At 37.7% G+C, this 20106-nt stretch overlaps 1 protein-coding gene across 14 annotated transcripts in view; it reads right to left on the reverse strand.

The window, feature by feature from the left end:
* Positions 1–3845: 3845 nt before the first annotated feature.
* LOC119084485 (inositol hexakisphosphate and diphosphoinositol-pentakisphosphate kinase) overlaps positions 3846–20106 on the reverse strand; it is a 29453-nt gene continuing 13192 nt past the window's right edge. For 12 of the 14 annotated variants that reach the window (XM_037194489.1, XM_037194477.1, XM_037194476.1 and 9 more), the window contains 10 exons: positions 19883–20101; positions 19205–19818; positions 19040–19141; positions 18725–18974; positions 18613–18657; positions 12739–12951; positions 11208–11399; positions 7800–7926; positions 7556–7733; positions 3846–7494 (listed from right to left, as the gene is read on the reverse strand). In XM_037194489.1, the coding sequence (XP_037050384.1) occupies positions 6790–7494; positions 7556–7733; positions 7800–7926; positions 11208–11399; positions 12739–12951; positions 18613–18657; positions 18725–18974; positions 19040–19141; positions 19205–19818; positions 19883–20101 (2645 nt within the window). In that variant the 3' untranslated portion in view covers positions 3846–6789. The remainder of the gene's footprint in view (positions 7495–7555; positions 7734–7799; positions 7927–11207; positions 11400–12738; positions 12952–18612; positions 18658–18724; positions 18975–19039; positions 19142–19204; positions 19819–19882; positions 20102–20106) is intronic. The other 2 variants (XM_037194482.1, XM_037194479.1) reach the window with 2 other exon arrangements.

The raw sequence follows: 20106 nt of genomic DNA on the forward strand, positions 1-20106 counted from the left end.
GCAAAGGTTTCATTAGATTTAAGCAAATTTTTACCGGAAAATACCACAGACTATACACACTAAGTTTAAGTGCCATTTGATGCTGAATCACCAGTCTTACGTTCTGCTTATCTGTTAATCGATGTAGAGAAGGATATGCCAAGTTTTTGTGTATTAGTGAAGTCAGGCTGCGATTCAGACCGGTATACTTTTCAGGGGATTATTTTGATCTGCAGCTCTTTACTGCGAGAAGCGTCATAAGAAAACGTGCTTTACGTCTCTCCTCTCTCATATTACGTTACAATACTCATCCTGCTGATTCATCTGCGATTTACAGTTCCAGTGACTTTATTTCGGAGTAAATCGACGGTTAAGCAGTTCCCAAGGAAACACTGACATCTCAAATCTATTGGTCGCAACGAGAAAACATAAAATCGATTAATCAATTGAGGTACTTGAAGGCAAGAGTTCGATGACTAAAGGTGCATTTGGTACTCGGTTCTCCCCGAGGTTCTCCCTTACGTTTTACTAAAATAAATTATAGAATTTGTTCATGTATTGTCGGTTGACAAGTCGATCGCCACCGGTTTCGAGTGGGTTTTGGTTTTTTACACGTTGTTGACAAAGTTAGGAATTTTTAGTTGGGATGTTGTGAGGATTGCTTGCTGAAAAGGGACTTCAGGTTGCACAAATTAAAGGCCTTCGACTAATATGTGACGTGACACTCCATTGTGTGCATTACAGAAAAACTTTATTTCAAAAAACAAATGAAGTAATAGATGAGCGAGGACCTACATTGCTACTCATTGAGACTTACGGCTGAAGGAAAATGTTATGATCATAGCGGTCATAGTTGATCGATGACTTTCCTTTGGATAATTGCTAACCAGCAGCCATTCCTTTTAATATGGTTAAAGAGATTGACGAAGCAATCATCACTTATCATGACTGTATCGGGACGGAACTGGTAAAGTACTGAATACACCAATAAATCGTTGAACGCACAAAATGCATAGTAAGAGTCCATTAAATTCAGTAAATACCGAGCGTTTCAAACGTTTTTGATTGGAAACCCCAAGGGGTGATTCTAATTATACATCCGACGAATTTTCTGATATCGTTTTAGTTGTGATGATGTATCATCTTTGCCGAAGGTAAACAAATTGGAAGAAAAAAAAATCCAGTATAGTCCGGTCGATTGTGTCAATCCGGTCGCTTTACGTGTTTCTAGCTTTTTTCTGTACATTTTCGGCGAACAAAGCTATTTTTTCTGACACAAGGGCCTGGACTATTAAATCAGTTAAATGACGCATAATTACCATTACCATCTCCTCCACAACGACTAAGAAATGTTTCTCGAACCCAATATACTAACGTGTGTTGCATTTAGTAACCGGAGCAGTCTTATTTTGTGGAAAACCTAAATCTTTTGTCCATCTTCAAAACTCAACTTCTCTAGATTTTTTGTTACAATAGCATGGCATCGACACCTTGTTCGTCAACATCACTCCTCTCTTACACATAGTCTTTGCCTTCTTGGGGTGAAGATATTCGATTATTTTCCAATAACTCGTTACATTTTCAACCCTCATTTCGTACGTATGTGTGATGGGAAGCGACTGAAAACCAAAGAAAGGATACGAAATACCGCCGTCTGAAAGCGTAGTTTAATTTTTATTTATGTGCCTTGTGCCCTCTCAACGGTTAGTAACCGTAGGTCATACTGTCATTTAAAAAAAATGAAGAAAGCATCATCCAGCCACTATAATATTTTGAAGTTAGCGGTTTTGGCTGGAGACGTTTTCATAGAATTATTAAACTTAAATTTCTTGTTGGACATTAAGGATTATTGCAGCACCAAATAAAGTTTTTTCTTTCTCATGACATTGTTGTGATGGGTAACGCTGACGCTCTATCTCTTCTATAGACCAGTGGCCCACAGCAGTTTGAGTCCTTCATAAGGCTGAAAACCATTGCCAAATCGTTACATTACCCATTGAAGCCAAATGAATAATGGAATTGAAAAATAAAATTTTCGTTAGCCGACTCGGCGAACATGACAAGTTGATAATTATAAAATTTGACTTGTTAGTCACGACCATCCCGCCAATGACAATTTCATTTTTCGATTGCATTCTTCATTTGGCTTCAATTCCTTCGTTTCGTTTGGACACAAAATTGGATTTTCATCGATGTTCGTTTGCAAAGGTTTCAAGACTTTTCAGGCCCAATGAGTGACTCTAACTGCCGTGGTCCACATGCCTATCATACTTTGTTATGTTAAGAGAGATGCGTTTTTCACTTACAATTTAATAAGTCGACGCAAAACTATGTCGACTTTCCATTCAACATGTGTCTACTGGATGTTGTCATTAAATTACAAGTTACAAGACTTATAAGTGGAGACCGAAATCTCTCAATTAGTTTTCTTCTTCATTTTTCTTTTCCACACTAACAGTTGTTGTGGACTTATGAGCCACCTTTTTGTAACAACATGTTGTCGAGTACAAAATAATAGCAATGTATTGATATGAATGAAATATTAAAATTGAAATTTTTAAATACTTTACCGTGATGCATTTTAATTGAAGTGAATTGATCAATTGGCGATTTTTGTCCAGTAGGGTGGACGTTTTGCGTGACTTACTCGGATCTCCCAAAAATGTAAAAATGCAAATGTAAAAGGTCATGACGAGAAGCGAATCCACATAATTTGTAGCGCCACAGTTTTCCTCAGAGAAAAATCTTGACATTGGGGCACCCTAGATCAGGAACAACGCGTGTTGTGTTACCCAATTTTTTTTCTTTAAGACTAAGGTATGTTATGTAACGTTACAACGTAATTCGCAAATTTAATATTTAAAAATGGATTCAGGATTCTGTCAAATTTGATTTTCATTCTGTTCGAACATCAGAAGCAATGGAATGACTACTGAAATTACCCTGTCCCGATTTTAAAAACCAATTAAAACTCAATCATCAGCAGGCCCATGTATTCAATTACTAAAAGGCTGAAAACACACTAGCAATTATGAGTTGCTATAGTGGACAATAACGGTACATTTTCCATTGCATTCCAATTTTCACCACAGGCTGCACAATAGAAAACACAGCATAAGAACTAGAACATCGGTATGTACATTTTTTTTATCGCATAACCGTTTGCGATAAATCCACTATGGTTAGTCTATCTGGTGGCTGTGATGCTAACTGTTAATGTAAATTTCGTTCACTGTACTTCGAGATATTTCTGGAGTTTAGAACGGGTGCAAATGCAGTAGCTGATAGCTCGAAAATTGATGGTCGGACATTGAGGGTAAATTGCTGAAATCGAATGCAACAACGATGAGGCTTTGAGGTCAACATTCAAAGTGTATGAAGTTCTAGGTGAAAATATTCGTAAGTCGGTCCACTTTTCTACTGCACAAAGTGGTTGTCTATTCGAGATGTACAGTGAAATACGGTACCGTCGTCGTGCCTAGTCACGTGAGACAATGTTTAGTGAAGAAAGTAGAGATTAGAATATCCGATACGATGGATCACATGGGTTAGAACATTTCATTGGAATAAATTATAAATTCGCTTGAGTTGTAAAATAGAATTGTATTTGAACAGAAAACATCGTCGTCTATGTAAAATGTCTGTTTCACCTCCTTGGCCAACCTCTTGAAACTCTCCGGCAATTGTCACTTGGCCAAAACCACTCCGTAAATATTCCTGGATCGAGTTTTTCAGTCGCTACAACGTGCCAAATTTGTATGATAAATAGTATGGTGAGCCTTGCAGCACTGTATATGAACTCCATTAATTGACAAAAAAAAACAAACTTTTTGTGAAATAAAATGCATGAAATAAAATGCAACTCCTTCGACTATAGTTACAATATTTATTCGTTTCTATCTTACATCTACTGGATGCTATAACAGAATGAATCTTAAAACTAATTGAACCTCCGTTGTAACCTATATACATAACACTATACATAATAGTCATTCGCGCTCATATGTACGTTCAGAAAGTTACACAAAGTTAATGTCAGATGGCTCTCCTATCAGTTAGTTCTCGTTAGTATAACACTTATCTATTTGAATGTTCGCAACGGTTTCCGAACCACTTCCCGACTTGAAACATTCATGTTTAAATTAAGAATGACGATATAAAAATTTTTGAACGTTTTAAATCACCATCGCAACAACTGGCCGAGTCTACCCCGGTTGAAACCAGCCCGAAACGATCGTGATTTAAAGTTCTTACAATGACAGAAAAAATTTGACAACAAAATCGCACAACTACAAATGTTCATCCAATCGAACGTCCTAAATTTTCAAACAATGTACGTGTCAATGACCTAGTTTTGAAACAGCTGTCGAACTGAAATTTACTTTGTTGCAACGCGTCGTTGTCATTATGTGAAAGTGAAATTATTATTATTATTTTTTTTTTTAATCGGTAAACCAAATGCGCATACTAACTTTAATTGATTTCTAAGTGCGCGTTATTACGTTAATTTGTTAAGACAAAGCTAGTTAACGTGTGTGTAATCAAATTCCGCGATAAATAAAAAAAAAACTTTTTTCCGTGGTAACCATAATGAGGTTATGTCGAGACGATTGCTGAAATTTGGAACATTGTTTCGTCCGCTTGTGCTTCAGATAAGTGAATCCACACGGTTTGATGATATGTGATTCTTTGGTTGATTGTGTTTCCCCAGACATGTTCGACAATGGATGTGGCGTGGACCAATAGGTAATCGTCTGGACCAATGGATTATGGAAAAATGGATGATCTTCTGGACCAATGGATGATCTTCTGGACCAATGGATTATGGAAAAATGGATGATCTTCTGGACCAATGGATTATGAGACTGCGGCTTGAACCAAATCTACGCACAGCGTTTGATGACCCTTTTCACGGCTCCAATCGATTAGATTACTTCGAGACTGCTTCGGAACGGATGACCCTGCTTCGAACGAATTTCTACTGGAAATTTCCACCAACTCGATAATCTTGCCTCGGTTGCCAATTGTACCAATTCCAACCTAGTTTGATCCCCAATGACTACGAATGCTTCCTGCGTTGACTGCTTCGTGCGGTAGGTACAAACAGCGATAAATTCTACTGGAACTTTCCACCAACTCGGTGACTTTGCTTTGTTCGCCAATTGTACCAATTCCACTGCTTACGGTTTACGTTGATCCACGATTGCTTCCGTACGGTATGTAACGAACAACGATAAATTCTACTGGAACTTTCCACCAACTCGATGACCTTGCTACCGCTTTACGTACAACTACTTTTCTTCGACGAATTTCAACTCGGTAATCTTGCCTTGATGCCAATTGTGTTAATACCAACTTAGATTGATTCTCTGACCATCGACTGTTTTTGGCCGTTGATTCTCAAGTTCGATATAAACCACTGGTTTCCACCAACTCGGTGACCTTGTACCACTCCGCGCACAACAACTTTTCTTTCACCAACTCGGTGACCTTGTACCACTCTGCGCACAACAACTTTTCTTTCACCAACTCGGTGACCTTGTACCACTCTGCGCACAACAACTTTTCTTCCACCAACTCGGTGACCTTGTACCACTCTGCACACAACAATTTTTCTTCGACCAACTCGGTGACCTTGTACCACTCTGCGCACAGCAACTTTTCTTCGACGAATTTCAACTGGAAATTCCCACCAACTCGCTGATCTTGCTTTGCCGTAATATCTTCGTCGAACGAATTTCAACTGGAAATTCCCACCAACTCAGTGACCTTGTACCACTCTGCGCACAGCAACTTTTCTTCGACGAATTTCAACTGGAAATTCCCACCAACTCGGTGACCTTGTACCACTCTGCGCACAGCAACTTTTCTTCGACGAATTTCAACTGGAAATTCCCACCAACTCGGTGACCTTGTACCACTCTGCGCACAGCAACTTTTCTTCGACGAATTTCAACTGGAAATTCCCACCAACTCGCTGATCTTGCTTTGCCGTAATATCTTCGTCGAACGAATTTCAACTGGAAATTCCCACCAACTCGCTGATCTTGCTTTGCCGTAATATCTTCGTCGAACGAATTTCAACTGGAAATTCCCACCAACTCAGTGACCTTGTACCACTCTGCGCACAACAACTTTTCTTCGACGGCTATTGTCCAACGATTTTCGGTTTTTTCTTTGAATTAGTGGATTTGACGATTTTAATTTCCATGAACCAAACTATTTCCACTCCTCGGAATTTTCAAATTTAACCGGCCAATTCTCAGGCACCCGTACTTTTAGAACAGTTTGTCGCACCGATTGAAACTGTCGCACTTGAACTTGTTATAATTGATTTGTGGACTGTATATCACTTCGTCTCGCTGATTACTTTTTGATGGCGAACGAAGGACCATGAAATAAAATGCAACTCCTTCGACTATAGTTACAATATTTATTCGTTTCTATCTTACATCTACTGGATGCTATAACAGAATGAATCTTAAAACTAATTGAACCTCCGTTGTAACCTATATACATAACACTATACATAATAGTCATTCGCGCTCATATGTACGTTCAGAAAGTTACACAAAGTTAATGTCAGATGGCTCTCCTATCAGTTAGTTCTCGTTAGTATAACACTTATCTATTTGAATGTTCGCAACGGTTTCCGAACCATTTTGACCAAACAAAATTTTATTCAACAACCATATTCTATTAGGCAAAGCGATAAAGACAACGAAACGATGAACTAAGTCCATGCTCTCTCAGGGAGAGCATTTACTAACCTCATCGCCCGATAAAAATTCAACAAAATGTCCGATCACATTATTTGTTTTCATCGCTTTCAGCACTTTTGCAGGAAGCGAAATCCACTTCATTGACTTTCGTCGTAACAAACCTATGCTTAATATCACTACTCGATGCTGGTCTCGTTATATCACCACTCGACCTAGTCGATATACCAGCATCCAATTTCTTTGACTTTTTGCACTTGTACTTCAGAAACGCCGTATTGCCATGAAAGCTCTTCGCCACTCGTAGTGGCGCCGGCGTTTCAATGAATTTCTCTTTTACAACAACGGCACCCGGACTGATGCTAGGACCGGCACACGATTTCAAATTCATGCAAGACATGGTTTTCGGATCGGCAGAATCGATCATCGAGTTTTTTATTGGACTGCGACCAATATAAAATGAAGTGTTGCATACATTGTCGGCAGATACATAATTGGTTTGTTGCGGTGCAGAGTCAATCCAACGTTTTGCTATGTGACCACTGCCGGGACGTCGTGTAAAGTTATCAACGTCTCGTGTGAGTTGCTTCAAATCTCTTGAATCGTCCCGCTCGCAAAGGCTAATCTGTTTCTGAATACGAGATATTCCTTCTCTCCTTGCTTGCGAATCAAACGGATTGACATTTTCTAAATTCGTTCCATCACTCAACGAGTCTGGTTTCTTCGAAGGAGATATTTGATGAACGTTGTAGTTGTCGTTCGATATCGTTGGTTCATCTTCCTCATCATCGAGTCCCTATGAATTGGGAAGATTTTGTTTAAAAATATCTAAAAATGACAAGTGGTTGTATAAGTACTTCAAACGAGTCAATATTAGTTTTCTCTCGATCTTGAGCGATTAAGCTGCTTTTTCCAACTAGGGTTTTCTCTTCTGAATTTTGTCGAAATTGATCGAACGCAAACTGTGTACTTTCAGGTCCTAGCTCATTGTCTAACATTTGAAACATTTGCGAAAATTCAGTTGCAAGTACCCCACTGCAATCAACCAAAATCGTTACTCACAGAGTTTAATCTGTTTGACAATATACCGTTTAATCTTACCCGTCATTACTGGCCAAACTGATGGAAAAGTCACTCCGAGAATTCAAGCTATCCGAAATGTTTGGAGATGATGGTCCACCACTGGACATGGCACTAGTGCTGCTCATGCTCGTTTGGCAACTCCAACCTTGTTTTGGTTTGGATTTTTTTTGGGATAAATGAATGGTCATTTTGCTGTTAAGAATTTTGTGAAAAGAGCGCATATGGCTAAGTGGTGGGGGTGAGATTATGGACGTCTTCTGTCTTAAATGAACGTTATCTTTTATTCTGAATCAATAATAATACAAACCTTATTCGTGTCTGTCAATTGTTGACCGAATTTTTATGAATTTCAAATGTGAATTATCTCAACGCACCTAGCATAGTAGAAGAATATTGCTTATGTCAAGTAGAGTAATATTTACAATAATGGCATGACATTGACACAGTGTCAACCAAATGAAAATCTTAAAAAATCAAATTAATCGAAAATCCATAGAAATTCCTAAAAATCATAGAAAACGCTTTAAAAAGCTCAAAAAAGTCATATAAAAAGAAGAAAATCCTTGAAAATTGAAAAAATATCCTAAAACTATAGGAAAAATCCTTTGTCAACTAAATTTAGAATCTTCCCTTCGTGGTACATTGTCGTATATTTTATCCTCCTTGACATAAGTAATATTCTACTACAATGCTATGTGTGTTGATGTTGATTTATTGAAGTTTGTTCAAATTCACGAACCAAAGTTCCTTACTCCAGAATTCACATTAATAGTAAGATGTTGAGAAGAACATAACATAGCGGGTACTAATCCACCTACGTTGAATTCGGTAAGTAAGATAATGAAAAGAATCTGTTCAACAGATGAAATTTCCGATTTAACGATAATCTGGTCGACATTTTCAAAATACAATTGCCCTGTTGCCTGAAGAATTGAAGTCTTTGTAATAATGGAAATATATTCATAGGGAGTTGACTCCAAGGGTTCCAAAAATGGATTACTGTAAGCACTCAGACTCAGTTGCGATACGTTAATTGAATTCAGTGAACAGCTGGAATCTAATTTTGGTTTCCGGGTTATTTGAAACTGGTTTACTCCTGAACTATACGAACCAGGCATAACATTGAACACTGGGACAGATAAATATTTTATGAAGGCATGGAATTGCAGCAACAAAGTTACATTTATGTCAGTTTTTATTAAGTTCTTTCACCTTTCCCACATTTAAGTGTGAGGGATTCGGGTTGAAAACGAGCCTACCGAAATCAGACCAGTTTTCGAGTGAAGTCATTTTTATGCGTCTAGAAAGGTATTTAAACCTAAAGGTGCATGTTCTTATCTAAATCTCATCCACAGGCGCCGAGGGACGATGGTGACAATGGAAGGCTGAATTCATGTAGTTACGATGTAAATACGGTGTTATTGGTATGAGAACTCATTCCAGGCTGAAATACTCAGTGGTTGATAAAAAAATATGGAAAAATTTGAACATATCGGTTGATGTGGGTCGATTTTACCAACTTTGAAAATCTGGTTTTTTATAGGCATGTAATTAAAGTGATAGCTATTTAATAAGAAATGATCACAAGAAAATAGGAAATGATCACTAGAAAAAGAGAAATGATCACAATTTTATATGATAGCAATAAAAATAGAATTTGATCACCAAAAAATAAGAATTTGATCACTAAATATATGCAATTTTACCACTAACATATGATCGTCTCGAAATAAGAAATGATCTACAATTATACGAATTTGATTACAAAAAATAAAGAAATGATCGTGCAAAATAAAAAATTTGATTGCAAGAAATAAGGATATGCTATCTATTATTCTGTTTGATTATTAGACGATGCAAGAGAAAAAAAAATTAACACCTAAGTTACCAACACCGTTCCGGCGCCCGGCTCGCATTGCGGCCCTCCGCTTCGCTACGGGGCAATGGGCCGGATCGCTCGGCGTGTTAAAACGCTTTTTATGTGCAATGAATTACACAGACTAATTATTAGACGATGCGAGAGAAAAAAAATTAACTCCTAAGTTACCAACACCGTTCCGGCGCCCGGCTCGCATTGCGGCCCTCCGCTTCGCTCCGGGGCAATGGGCCGGATCGCTCGGCGTGTTAAAACGCTTTTTATGTGTATTCGTTCGGACTTTTAGTGATCAAATTCTTTACTTTTAGTGATCAAATTCTTTATTTTTAGTGATCAAATTCTTTATTTTTAGTGATCACATTTGATTTAGCGGGTGGTAGGTACTACTTGTGATCACTTCTTATTTTAGGTTGATAGAATCTTATTTCGTAGTGTTATATTTGAAAAACTGGTTGTGATCACATTCTTATTTTCCTGCAATCATTTTTATTTTCAAGTGATCAATTCTTATTTTAGATTTATCGCTTTTATTTCTTCCCTTTTTTATATGGAAAATCTATTTTGCATACGAACTCTAGTCTAGACACGAAAAAGTAATGATGCCACACGTTTGCTTTCTTCCAGCTTCACAAGCTTTTGGAAAAATCGACCCACATAAATATAGGTGAAGTTCTAATTTATCTCGACGAAGCAACTAAACAATGAAGAAGAAAAAACCGTCTGCCCACGTTACACCTAACAACTGATAATATTAATAACTCACCAGCATTTTGCAATAACCATGTTTAAAGACATTTGTTAAATGGTAGAAACTTGATTATTACAAAATGATGTCCAACTAGCCCCCAATGTTACCCAATATGTATGGGTGGGTTATGGCATCAGTCAAGGCTTAATTTTCGATTTTTTCAGGAAATCCCCAAAACTAAGCCCCACATTTAATCAATTATTATTTAGATATAATAACAGATGGCGTTGCTTCCGTCCAGCGCCATCTGTTATCAATTCTGTGGATTCAGTATAAGTAGTTTTGGGTTCTAGAGTTCAACACCGTTTTAGGCACATAAAAATGACTACATCGCAAAACGGTTCCGACTTCCGTAGGCTGTTTTTCAAGATAGTCCCCTCTGTATAAGTGTAAGTGAAAGCAAACGATAAGTTTTGATTCGAACAAATCAAATGAATTTAGTAAAAGCAGATGATGGATGAATTGCGATGACACGACACTTAGAATTATAAAAGAAAATTCAAAAATGAAAAGTTTTTTTCTTGTTAAAAATAAATTTTTATTTAATTAACGTTTTTGTCTCGTAAATTAAAAGAAGCAGTAAAATAAATTGTAAATCAATCAACACATATAAATTAAGAACCAAAATTAATTTTAAACAGAAAGAAGTGAGTTAAACGTTATGCTTCGAATTTCAACAAAAAATACAGTTAGTGATAAAAAGCATAGTCGTTTTGTATTGTTTGTTTGTTTTCTCGCTCTTTTGGTTTGGGTGAATTTAAAACTAATATTTTCCATCACAAAATATCGGCTTCAAACTTACTAGCCAACGTTCCAATTTTGTCGGGCAGCGTTTGCGGTGTTTGGATCGGTGTTGGCGATGACGATGCAGGCGTTTTGAACAATGGAACTGTAACCATTTTTTCCAGAAAACCATCCAATTGTTTCAGCGACAAGGCATTGTGCAGCGTTTCCAATGGACGTATTGGCGGTACTCCTCCGAATCCTTCTAAAACTTGACATTTAAATGAAAGTGGAAGAAAAGAAATGGTTGAACGAACATTGAAGATTAATGGACATTACGAGTGAAGTGTGCATTAGGGTTTTATTAAAAAAATGTGACGACGACAATGGATAAATTTTTCGTTGGATTGCACATCGTACTTCTATGCTAAAAAAAATCGTTTCGTGTCCTGTCTACGTCTACAGGGTACATAAACGTGGATTTCTGATGAAATCATAGAAAACACTTCTAGAAAGGTGGTAGTTATACAATCCTAGGCAGTAGCAGTTACAATAGCACTAATTGGATCCGAAGTAGTGCACATTTTACATTTTATTGAGCTTTCAATTGCTCAACTACTATACGCGTGAGTGTAATTGTTCCGCCCGTACAAACAAGTACATAAACAGTTCTGTTTTATTAGTGGACCAGCTGAAGGAAATTAAATTTTTCTGCCGTCAACTGTAGTTCAAATGAATAAAATTCCCAATACTGTTTTGAACACGTAAAAAATCCCACTTTCGTGTCGAAGCCGTTCTTCTTCTCGGTTTCTCTGATTCCTCTCATTTGACATTTAAAATTGCACACGAAATTAGAGAAATAAGAGAAACGTAGAGGAACAGCAGTAACATGTTAGATACGCAAGTGGTATTGTTTATGTGGGCAGAGCAGTACATGGGGTTGTATACAAATGACGTCACGCTATGAAGGGGTAAACCTCAGGAAAACGTGACGATTCTTACTAAAATTGTATCCATCTTGTTCCTCTTTGCGTGACGCAGGGCAAGGATCATCACAAATTCAATAAAATAGCGTGACGTGATTTATGTACCACCACTGTTCACTCTTTCATTAGGTCCTCTTTCCTCGATTCTGAATTGTTAGCTGATGGAAGATGGAACTGTTCTTATAAAGCAAAATAGAGAAATTTGACAATGTCGCGAATATGCAGTTGAGCTCTGCAGCTGATCACAATCTTGTACTAAGAAATCTAATTATAAAAGCGTACTGAGTTACAGCAAAATAATTTTGTAATGAACTTGAATGTGGCTGTTGGTCGCCATTAAAAAATTAAAAATCGCCTTGCTGGGTCACTGATGTAGAATCATCAGTTTACCAAAAACAATTTCTCCACCGTTGATATCAGACAATGCAGACAAAGTACGAGTGTCAATAACCAAGTAAGACACAAAATGTTATACAAAGATTAATTTCGACTTAAATCGAGAAATTCAATTTTTCTATAACTAAGTATTGGTCATACACTTATACCTAATTGCAAACAGGCACTACAGGCTACACTTGAAACCTAACACATAAAATTTTAAATAAATAAAATAAATTTGCTCACCTGATGACGATGCCGTGCATGGTATCATATCCCTTAGATTCGGTGCAGACGAACTTCCGGAAATGACGGCTGTGCTAAATAAACTATTTGTGCTGGTTGCCATTTTTTTGCTATATCCACCGAAGCCCAGCATTTTGTAGTAACTCATCTGGCCGGAAAGACTGTGTCGTTGACGCCGTACCGTCGACGAATTACTTGGCGATGGAGTTGTGTCTGAATTGTGTTTGACGATATTTGGATGAGGTGTGGTAGGGTTAAAATTAGTACTAGATGTTGTAGTTACAGTTGTTGCAGTTGTAATGGCATTTAGTAAAGTTTGAGCAGAAGCAATATTTGATGAAACTGACGATATTGCTAGGGATATGTCGCCCATCATTAAGGGTCATAAGACTTTAATGTTATTTCCCTCGATTCGATGTGAATAGTTCAGAGTGTTAGTACTGGACTGTCCATAATCTAATGAACACGAATTCCGTCTGATTCGATCACTTGAATTCACGACCAATAAATTTTCTTCCGGTAATGACGAACCAGTTATTTGATAGTTGGAATTCGGTACCCTCAAGCATGTGCATGAAAGTGGTAGCTCATTAGTGGCCAAGGGAGACATACGATGACTGTTTTCGAAATTCAATGAATCTAAATTGATTGCAGCATGAGTGCTGAGATCTGGGGTCGGTGTTGAGGGAGTTTTCGAAAAAATCATTTCAGATAATGGCAGTTCATTGGTGGACGATTCGGATGAGTTATGCGATTCAGTCCGACGGAACGGTCCTAAACGGTGTCATCGTATGTTTGGTTTAATTGGGAGTTTAGCGATATGTTTTGTGGATCAGTTGGATTGAATTAATTAGCAGGCGAAAATCGTAATTTTTTTTAAAATGAAAAATGAGTAAAGCGCAGCGCAATAAAAAATCATTCATCGTGAATGGATACAGTAAAATGACGATGATTGAACGATGGATAGAAAGGAAAAAAAGTAAAGAAAAAAAGAAAATTTAAATATCAATTCAAATTTGATCATTTGAAGTACCAATTTTTGTTTGTAAATACTTAACAAGCACTCACATCACACACTGATTAGCATTGAAATCAATCGCATGCTTCCTAGCCAAACACATCTTTTGGGGAAGCAATTCTTTAGCATAATTTTGGATGTACTTAATATCAGAGCATTCAGATGTGCAATCCTTTAGAGCCCAGAAAAATACACCAATTTTTAACACCAATGACGCTGTACATACGTTTTAAGCCATTCGAGAATGGCAATTTACACTTTAATTAGTCAGAGAAAAATATAATTTGATCGTCCAAAGTCTGGACGCCAGACTTAGTAAACTATGCGTTGGATTTTCCTGCACATATCTCTTCATGCTATGATCGTGTAGTAAAACGTGATATAAAAACAAACAAAAAAAATAAAATTACAGAGGGATCTGAGCCATGCTTGGAGGAGCACAATAACTAACCAATGACATTATCTCATTTTATTTTAGAACAAACTCATGTGACAATGTGAATGTTTACTACATCCCATCAGATACGATCATCTTGACATCTACATCTTGAGAACTCTGTCATACTTTGAATGAACTTCGCGATAGATATTAATTGATATTTAGAAGTGATAAATAATCGGGCGAATGATATGATTTGTGCAATCATCATCTGTTCGATGTAGTTGACCGCTATTCAGTCAATAAAATAAATTTTTGGATTAAATTCGAGTAGGTAGAGAGAGAATGTGTTCCCCTCATAATGCTATCGCTGTAAGGTTCCGAACTGCTTCCGAATTTATTGTTTCGACTGGTGGGATTGCAGCACTACAATTTAGGGCTGAAGTTACCGAATTTAGTGAAATTTACCGAATTTCTCTTTCGATAAATTCAGTTAATATTCGGTAAATTTCAGTCTACAATCACGTCGAAACAAAGGCAGTTACGTTGATCGATAATTTAATTTACTTGATTGACTGATCTAATTCTTCAATTTAATTGGCAACTATTTCGAACAGTTGATAGACTTTCTTGATATATCGACGAGACATGTACCAATGACACGGGCAAAACCCGACCAGATGTTTTAACTGTTTGTTTTTGATTATTTTTGTTCTTCTTTAGTCTTTTGATGAAAAAGTAAATAATAAAAATTTATTTTGTTTTATTGAAAGATTTCTGTTTGTAAGCAAATAAAAATTTGTTTCAATCCGGTGCAGGCCACCGAATTGAAGGAAAGAAAAGCTGTCGATACGTTTGTTTTGCTCATGGTGTGCGACGAAGATTCTTTACTCACTTTGTTAATGGAACAGTAGTAACTGGAAAATCTGTATCTGTCTTTTGACTCGCATGTCCTATTAATTCTTGCCTTGTCGTCAGTAACCTGACTTGTTAAAATAAACTGAATTTATTATTTAAAAGGAAGACGTCTAAGTATAGATGGATCCGAGGGGTTGATATTCGTAAATGCCGTTGATAAAGGACTTTCCCAAAAAAAAATCCGCTGGGGATTTTCAATGGGTTTTGTTTTGTTAACCTGCTGAATTTGCTGGATTTTTAAGTATTTTTTTTACTGATTTTTGAGGATTTCGCTGGATTTCTGTTGTTTTCTGAGGAATCTTATATAATTTTCTTCGATTTTGGTTTTCAAAGAATTTCCCATGTTCTTTCCATGGGTCAGAAATCTTCAAATTGTTCTCCGAACAAATTTAGTGTTCTCCCTTACAAATTGACATGAAATGGTCCCCAATTTTTGTATTACCTCAAATTTAGAGAGGATCGTAATTCTGATGACCTTCAAGAAATTCCTCGAAAGAAAGCCTTCTTGGCCGCTAGTAACGTTGATAGGGCGCCAGTATCTGGATCGAATAGTTGCTCTTCGGTACGAGACGGAAAAGTTTGTGGCATTGAAGATGCACAAGCAGCGATCTTGCAGTTCAGCCAATCTGCGAACGAACACCATCCGCATCAAACCGAAATTCAAGCAACAATGGAGCAGCCGGTGATCAACTTAGCGGAAGTCTCGCTGTTGGACTCGAATATGGAAAAAATCGATTAAGACAAACAGCTTTACGTGACAATTTCGGAAAAGAGAGTTTCGAAAGCCTGAACGATGAATATGGAAATCTGGACAATTTTGCAATTAGTTTCGAGCTAGATAATGTGACAGTCAATTCACCTATGGATTGCGCAATGGATATTTTTGACAATCTTGACAATCGTCATGAGCATCTGGATAAGGACATCAGCCCCTGCATGAACTATCCTGTGACTGAGTCGACTATGGACGTACCGCGAAATGAGCCCATCTTTTCTATCCGGATTTCGGTACGGAAAATCATCATATACTATCAGAACGGGGTCTTCGGACAAAAACGAAGAATTTCAAGCTGTCATCTACATGCTGTTCCAATGACGTTGTGGCATTAACCGAAACTGGACTGAACGCGGCTATTTTTGATGATCGTTCGAGTTGGCAGTTCTCACGTCAATTGCGTTGCAACGACTTTGTGGAGCCGCGCCGTGTGATATGCGTCATTTGATTTCTGTGGACGTCTCTAATTTAACCAATTTTCATTGGTGGCATACAAGGCAGAGGGCATATGAGGTTCCGACGGGTCGACTGGGCCAATATGGCTGCTTCCGGTTCTGCATTTTCAGTCATTTCACCGTAATGCTGTGACTGAGCTGTAATGTGATTGACGAACTACCGAGATGATAGGTACGAATATTGTTGTGATTTGAGCGAGTAGGTTTTTGTTTACCGTTAAATAAATGAATAAATTTAGTGCCGAAACATAGAAAGTGTTCTCCTAAAATTGAAAAATCCTAAATGTTCTCCTAGCATTGCTAGGCTGGATGGATGGATCACAGATTTTAACAAAATTGCTTGAAGGAAGCTTTGTGTAGTCTAAGGGCCTATTTTGGGTAAATTTTCTTTTCAAAATTTGACAATTTCCCAAATTTTGTTAACATTTTCTAAGTTTGTTGATGAAAAATTCCAACGAAGTTTGGCAAGGATTGAAAAATTTCAGCAAAGTTTCGTCGAACTTAGTGACCTATTTTTGGCCGAGACATTCTTCATAATCTACATTTTTGCACAAAAATTAGCTATCATGACTTCATGGTAAGAATGTGGGTACGTCAATTTAAGCAAAAGAAAAAGAAACAATTAGGAAATTCAAAGAATTCGCAGCATCAAAGCCTTTTTTATCGAGTGTTTCCACATTATAACTTGCTACAAGTCAGATCGACCTGGAAAAAGAAACTAAATTCGACCTGACCTTAGTTTTTAGGTCATTGTTCAGGTTGAAACTGACGACCGAACGTGAACCTGGCTCTTTCAGGCAAATTCGTTAGTTTTTACTTCACATAGAGTAACTGCAAAGAAGGAAATTTGCAAGAGTTTCGGGTCAACTTAAAAGATATAAGGTCACAGTCTCAGAACAAATTCGACTTTCACGTAATTTAAGGTCATTATCTGATCTGCTCTGACCTGAATGTCCTGAGCCGATAGTAAACCTAATCTCACATCGCGATGTGATGCATCATAATACACAAATTTTGACTAGGCTTAGCATGTTGGAAATAATTCGTAAATTAAGAATTCAGCGATAGAATTCAGCTACTAACGAAAGTTGTAAGCTAATTAAATTTTCAGTATGACATGATGAACAAACGTCGTTTTCCCGCTTTAGGGCATTTGAATGATAAAAAAAACGTGAAAAGTCAGAACTGAAGTTGTGGTAGTAGCATCCTTTGATACATATATAGCTGTCTACAATCATTTATGTAGCAGTTCCGCATAAAGCGAAGAGAAAATTGACATTATGAGCAAAACACACGTTCGAAACTCAAAACTTATAAACTAATCTAAATGTATAAATTGTGTTACAAAGGGGATGGGATACTGTTTGTGACATGTATTTCCCGATCACATTAAAAATGTCATTAAATTTGTGCGTTTTCGCAATATATACAATTTCGAAACTTAACGAGTAGACCCATCCCTTTTGTTGTGCTTGTAGTATGTATGTTAGTATTCACAAAGCGTTAGCGGCAATTTCAAATTTGTTTAAGCATTAGAATCAAAAGCTTATGCAATATTGTAGAAGTTATTTTTGGAAGATCATCACCGATGGGTAACGTTTTTAAATAGACCCTCCTACGATCTCAAGGATATTTGGGATGTTATACGATCGATAGCGCCATCAAAACAATTTCAAAAATTATATAAATTGCGGAACGAGTGGAAGGGGACAGGATGTTCTGGCAGTACAAGGCTTTTGAGAGAGAAAAGCAATTTTATATTGGAATAAGAATCTCTGTTTTGAGTTAACGTAGCGGGACGAGATCTTTCCAGAAATCTGATCAGCACCCAAAAACCCGAATTAAAGTTCTGAAACGCGAGAACCCAATGGAACCTCAGAGAAGCTCAGATTAATGGAACCTCGGTGAAACCCGATTCCGACCCGAATTAAATTTTTAAAACCCGAAAGCCCGATAAAAGTGAATCGTTCCGGGCAGGTATTACTTTTGTTCCAATCAAGTTCCTGCTCATCTTTAAGCTAAAGATATTTTACCACATAAATAAGGAATTTTGATCGTATGTACAATTAGAGACGATAAGTCGGATGAAACTAAAATACAATCTAGGAAATGAGCGATGATGCGTTTCATATCGTTTCATTACTAAACTTTACAATTGAGTTGAGGTCAAACGCTCAATTCTCGTCAAATTAAAAAAAAATTGATGTTTGTGTGAGACGATACTCTCTTTAGAGTCTACCATGGAGATTAGTATTTGTATCAAAAAAACCAATTCGATAAAACATCACAAGCAGCAAGGGTAAACAACAATAAACAAAATTGTACATACCTTGGTTGTTCACCGCTTGCAGACTCTGGTAGTACTTGTGGTCACCTAAAATTATCAAAACATTGAAAACTGACACAAGAGACGGTTCTTAACTGATGTTTGTTTCGATTACTTTTCGTTTTGGCCTCGCGATTCTCGAAAGATCGTGCACGCGGCTCACTTTCCGGACTGTTTGTGCGTTGCGAACCCAACGATCCACTATGATGTGCCTGTTGCGATGCCAATTCGTCGGTCAATCTTTTCGCCAAATCTTTTGCCTCGTGTCCGCATACTGTGTGGTGCATTCCGATTGGTATTGGTTTGGAGACTTTCGAATGGCGATTTTTGTTGGTCATCTTTGGCAGTTCGCTCGGCTCATCGGTCTATAAAAATTTTACGGTTATCATTAAGCACACTGGTCATCCTGCGATTTTTTCGTTGATCCTACCGAATCGGCTAGTAAGGTTTTCGATGAAGATCCGGATACACTTTCAGCGAAGGTGTCACTTTCCTCTTCGATTTTCGATTGGGACGGTTCCTCATCGCCACTCTATGGAACGAAAGTTGTCAGTGAAATGTTGATGGAATGCTTCGATCATCAACTCATGCTCACCGTGTTCTTCGAAGTTACGGAGTCATTCCGACTGTGAGGTCGGAACCCAGGCCCCGGCGGTAGATTTTTCTGAACACAACAATTTACACCGGGACTAAAGTGCAACTCGACATGGAAGCGTTCCTCGGAGGTGGGATCTTTCGTTGGATCCTCGTAAAGCATTATCACAATTTGCGACATGTAATTCAATTCGGAAACCATCGATATGTATTGCATGGCCCGGCTCCACTGTTCGTCATTCAACACATCCAATAAGCCGCCGAAACGCAACACAGTCAGCAACGAGTGAACGTGCGATTCACTCGTAAAATATAGACGGGTACGAACGTGCCTACCAGGACTTGAAACGCCATGACTGTATCGGGGATTTAACCGGTTCACACTTTCGTTTCCCACTTCTTCGATGTTACGTTGCAGATCGGATTTGATCTTTTTCAGCAATGGTGTGCATATTCCCTGGCCAATGGTCAATTTTTCCTGAATGGTAAGGCCATACTCTTGAGGTATTACAATGTCAGCCAAGTATTTCGCATAAATGTACAGTTCTTCGGCCTGATCGTATTGTAAAGTATGTTGATTGTGTTGCAGGTCGTATTTGATGCAATCGTAAATGTCTGTTTTGGATTCATCGGATTAGAGAATTCATTGCTTTTAAGTGTTCTGTTATTGCGAACTGACCCGGTATCTTGGATATGTCGAAGGACTTGTTTTTAGTGGAAAAATCCTTTTCAATTTTTCCCCATCTACGGCCCATCAGGTCCCATGTTTCGCCATGATACAAAATAGCATCGCGAGTTTTCGGATCGTCTTTTTTAACATTAACAATTGACAACAGCGTTTGGATGAGTAGCTGAACATGGGTACAGCATTTGACCGGATTTTTTACGAAGTCAATGGCTGTA

Source organism: Bradysia coprophila, unplaced genomic scaffold (genome assembly GCF_014529535.1).
Source record: "Bradysia coprophila strain Holo2 unplaced genomic scaffold, BU_Bcop_v1 contig_732, whole genome shotgun sequence".
Taxonomy (NCBI): domain Eukaryota; kingdom Metazoa; phylum Arthropoda; class Insecta; order Diptera; family Sciaridae; genus Bradysia; species Bradysia coprophila.